We start from the raw sequence: 2,917 nt of genomic DNA, 5'->3' as shown, positions 1-2,917 counted from the left end.
GTTTCAAATGGGTTATGGGACCCTCCAATCACTCTTAATCAACTGAACTTATATCGTCATATTAATCCATTGATATGTACTCCGCTATATGGAATCATGGAGTCTCACACTTAATCTCTCTCTCTCTCTCTCTGTTATGGCAGCAGCAGCAGCATAATGACGTAAGCAACAGTACATCAACAAGTCCCTCTCTATATAAAGAGACACCCGTTGTTAGAGTTTCATTCTTAAAAAAACACAGAAAGAAAGAAAAAACTAGGATCAAGAAGTCAATAAGATTTGCAGCACGTTTCCGGATCAATCATGGTGAAGATTCCGGTAAGGTTTAAAAGAGTTGCAGCAGCGTTCGACGTGGTGGTTTTGGCTCGTCCCTGCGATAGCAGTGGGAGCGAGCACTCGGCTGAGAACTCCGCCGATCTATCCGATCTTATAAACTCCTTCCTGGAGACAGATGACAAAATTGATGGAGAAGAAGATGAGCAGAGCAACCGGGAGAAAGAGAAAAGCGGTTTTGACTCGGAGACTTTCTGGTCTGATTCAGAGACGAGAGAAACGTTACAAAGCTTGCTAGGCTGCGATTCGTCGGACGAGGTTAAGCGAACGGTTATTAAGGAAGTGGAACAAGCCAGCCGAATTAGCGGAACAAGGCCATCGGAAGGATTTAAACGTCAGTTGATGGGTCGATTGCGGGAGAGAGGTCTCGACGCAGGTAAATAGGAGTGACCTTTGAAATTTTTGTTTTTAATTTTTCATTGTTTTCCTCGTAATTTCTTTTTCTATGGCACGGATTCTAATAGTTGCTAACGTGCGCCTTGATTGTGCGGGTTACTGAAAACTCCGCCATTGGGAGAGTTTTGGATTCCGGATTGGTTTCCTTTCCAATGGGCGTCTTGTACGGGCCCACGGGAACTTTAACGAGAGCGGAGAGACAGAGGGAGGCAAGGCTGATTTGGTGTATTGAGGACACCAAACTAAATGGCATTGGATGTTTTAACAACCGTAGTAGATATTGTGATTTAATGATTGTAAAAGAGAGATGTGGCTTGAACACTGAGAAATGAGAGCCAATCTCATTACGTAAGAGAACACGTTTTCAATATCGGAATCATCAATCAACAACGTCGGAATCTGTATAGAGTTTAAATTGGTGTCAGAATTTTTCATTCGTGGGCTCAGTGCCTCAGTGGACCGTATGCAGCGTCCATTAGGGACATTATTTTTGCCCTTCCATCATGGCGTACGTTAGCCATGCAGATTATTGCAGTGTACATTAGCACTTTTTTTTTTTTTTGTCTATCAGATACTGAATTCGTGACCCATAATATTAATGTCAGGTCTCTGCAAATCTCGATGGGAGAAAATTGGCCGGTTCCCGGCGGGGGATTATGAATATATCGACGTCATTGTATCCGGAACTCGTTACATTGTCGAAGTGGCACTCTCCGGAGAATTCACCATTGCTCGACCTACCAATCGTTACCTCTCCTTGCTCGAGGTCTTTCCTCCCGTGTTCGTCGGAAGACAGGAGGAGCTGAAGCATGTGATGAAGATAATGAGTACCGCTGCAAAAGAGTCCATGAAGAGCAACGACATGTGCATTCCACCTTGGAGGAGAAGCGGGTACATGAAGGCTAAGTGGTTCAGTTCTTACAAGCGTACGACGAATGCATTTCTGGCAAGGAAGGCATCCAAAGAGAAAGAGGAAAACAATATGACCGGAAGACGGTCGATAGGTTTTGAGACGTCTCCGGCGATTAGTTATAATTGTAGAGGCGATTTTGCGAGGAAGACTACTGGGTTGAAAGCAGGCAACTTGGCAGCGATATTCAATGGCATGGAATTGTAAATAAGCTGCTGATTTGGTGTAACAATCGAAGTAGGAGCAGTTTCCTTAGAAGAGGTGATTTGGCGCGTTGGCCCCAGGCTGTATATATCTACGGGCTGACGTGTCCTTGTGATTTCCTGGTGTTCATCCGAAATGGGATTCGTATCGGCTGACTGAACATTTTTCGGGCGGAACGATGATGGAATTTATTATAATCGTAGCTTAGCCTTGTATCATGGACCTCTTAAATTGTCAAAGTAGAACTGCCATCGTAGTTGTTATTAATAATAGCATTGTTATTTATGCCGCTGGTTGGCTTGGAATTGCGAAAAGTATAGAAGAGATCAATGAGTGTTATTTCTATTCTACATTCATGTGGCGTACCATTTTGACAGAAACTCCTGTATTAGTATATTGGATCGTTCTTTGAGGAGTCGGTGAGGTTTTTAATATCTTTCAGATAAGCCAGTCAGTACTCAGTAGGTGGGTGAAGTTGAATGGACAAAACAAAACAACTTATTAGAATCAATGGAAAGGGCCTGATAAGCAGTAGACAGAAATCTGCCTAGCTAACAGCTGCTACATTTGGATCGCATTTTGAGTAAGAAAAATTAACAATCATTTAAAAACTAGGGAAAATTGTATACCCTGTACTTTGGGTTAATCTCATTTTGATCCTTAAACTTTAAAATATGCTAATCCAGTATCTATAAACTTTCAAAAGTATCAACTTAGTTACCGATCATTAACCAGTCCTTTGAATGGTGGACAACTAAAATGCCTCTCCTCTCCTGCTTGAATATGAATTCTTGGTTATCCTAATAATATTGCTGGAAATGAGATAGTTTCAATTTTGAAATGTCCATTCAGTAGCGTTGCATCAACCCCATTGGATGAAAAGTAACAAATAAGACAAAAAGCTCATTTTGTGACATTGACTTTTTGTTTTTTGAGTTTGGAAGGAGTACAGATAATAATACAGACATGTAGAGTACAAATATTCTCTGTAGATAAATTGGTTTTTGAAACACACAGCACAATTAAACCAAATTATACAACATTTTGTAGAATGTAATGTGGTTCAGAGGAATA

The 2,917-nt window shown here is 41.3% G+C and overlaps 1 protein-coding gene across 1 annotated transcript; it reads left to right on the top strand.

Moving 5' to 3' along the window:
- Nucleotides 1-218: 218 nt before the first annotated feature.
- LOC104606524 (phosphoenolpyruvate carboxylase, putative (DUF506)) lies at nt 219-2,193 on the top strand. The gene is made up of 2 exons (XM_010271775.3): nt 219-709; nt 1,335-2,193. Exons 1-2 carry the CDS (start codon nt 304-306, stop codon nt 1,844-1,846), a joined length of 918 nt encoding a protein of 305 aa, XP_010270077.1. The 5' UTR covers nt 219-303; the 3' UTR covers nt 1,847-2,193.
- Nucleotides 2,194-2,917: the final 724 nt, after the last annotated feature.

The sequence above is a fragment of the Nelumbo nucifera genome, chromosome 1 (genome assembly GCF_055504915.1).
Source record: "Nelumbo nucifera cultivar China Antique chromosome 1, China Antique-T2T, whole genome shotgun sequence".
NCBI lineage: Eukaryota > Viridiplantae > Streptophyta > Magnoliopsida > Proteales > Nelumbonaceae > Nelumbo > Nelumbo nucifera.
Note: the sequence above shows the minus strand (reverse complement) of the source record. Positions and strands in the feature narration are given on the sequence as shown.

Bases quoted from the DNA above. Each gene is read 5' to 3' on its own strand.
- LOC104606524 (XM_010271775.3), top strand. From the start codon at position 304: ATGGTGAAGATTCCGGTAAGGTTTAAAAGAGTTGCAGCAGCGTTCGAC. The intron at 710-1,334 runs GTAAATAGGAGT...TATTAATGTCAG, and splicing joins GGAGAGAGGTCTCGACGCAG to GTCTCTGCAAATCTCGATGG.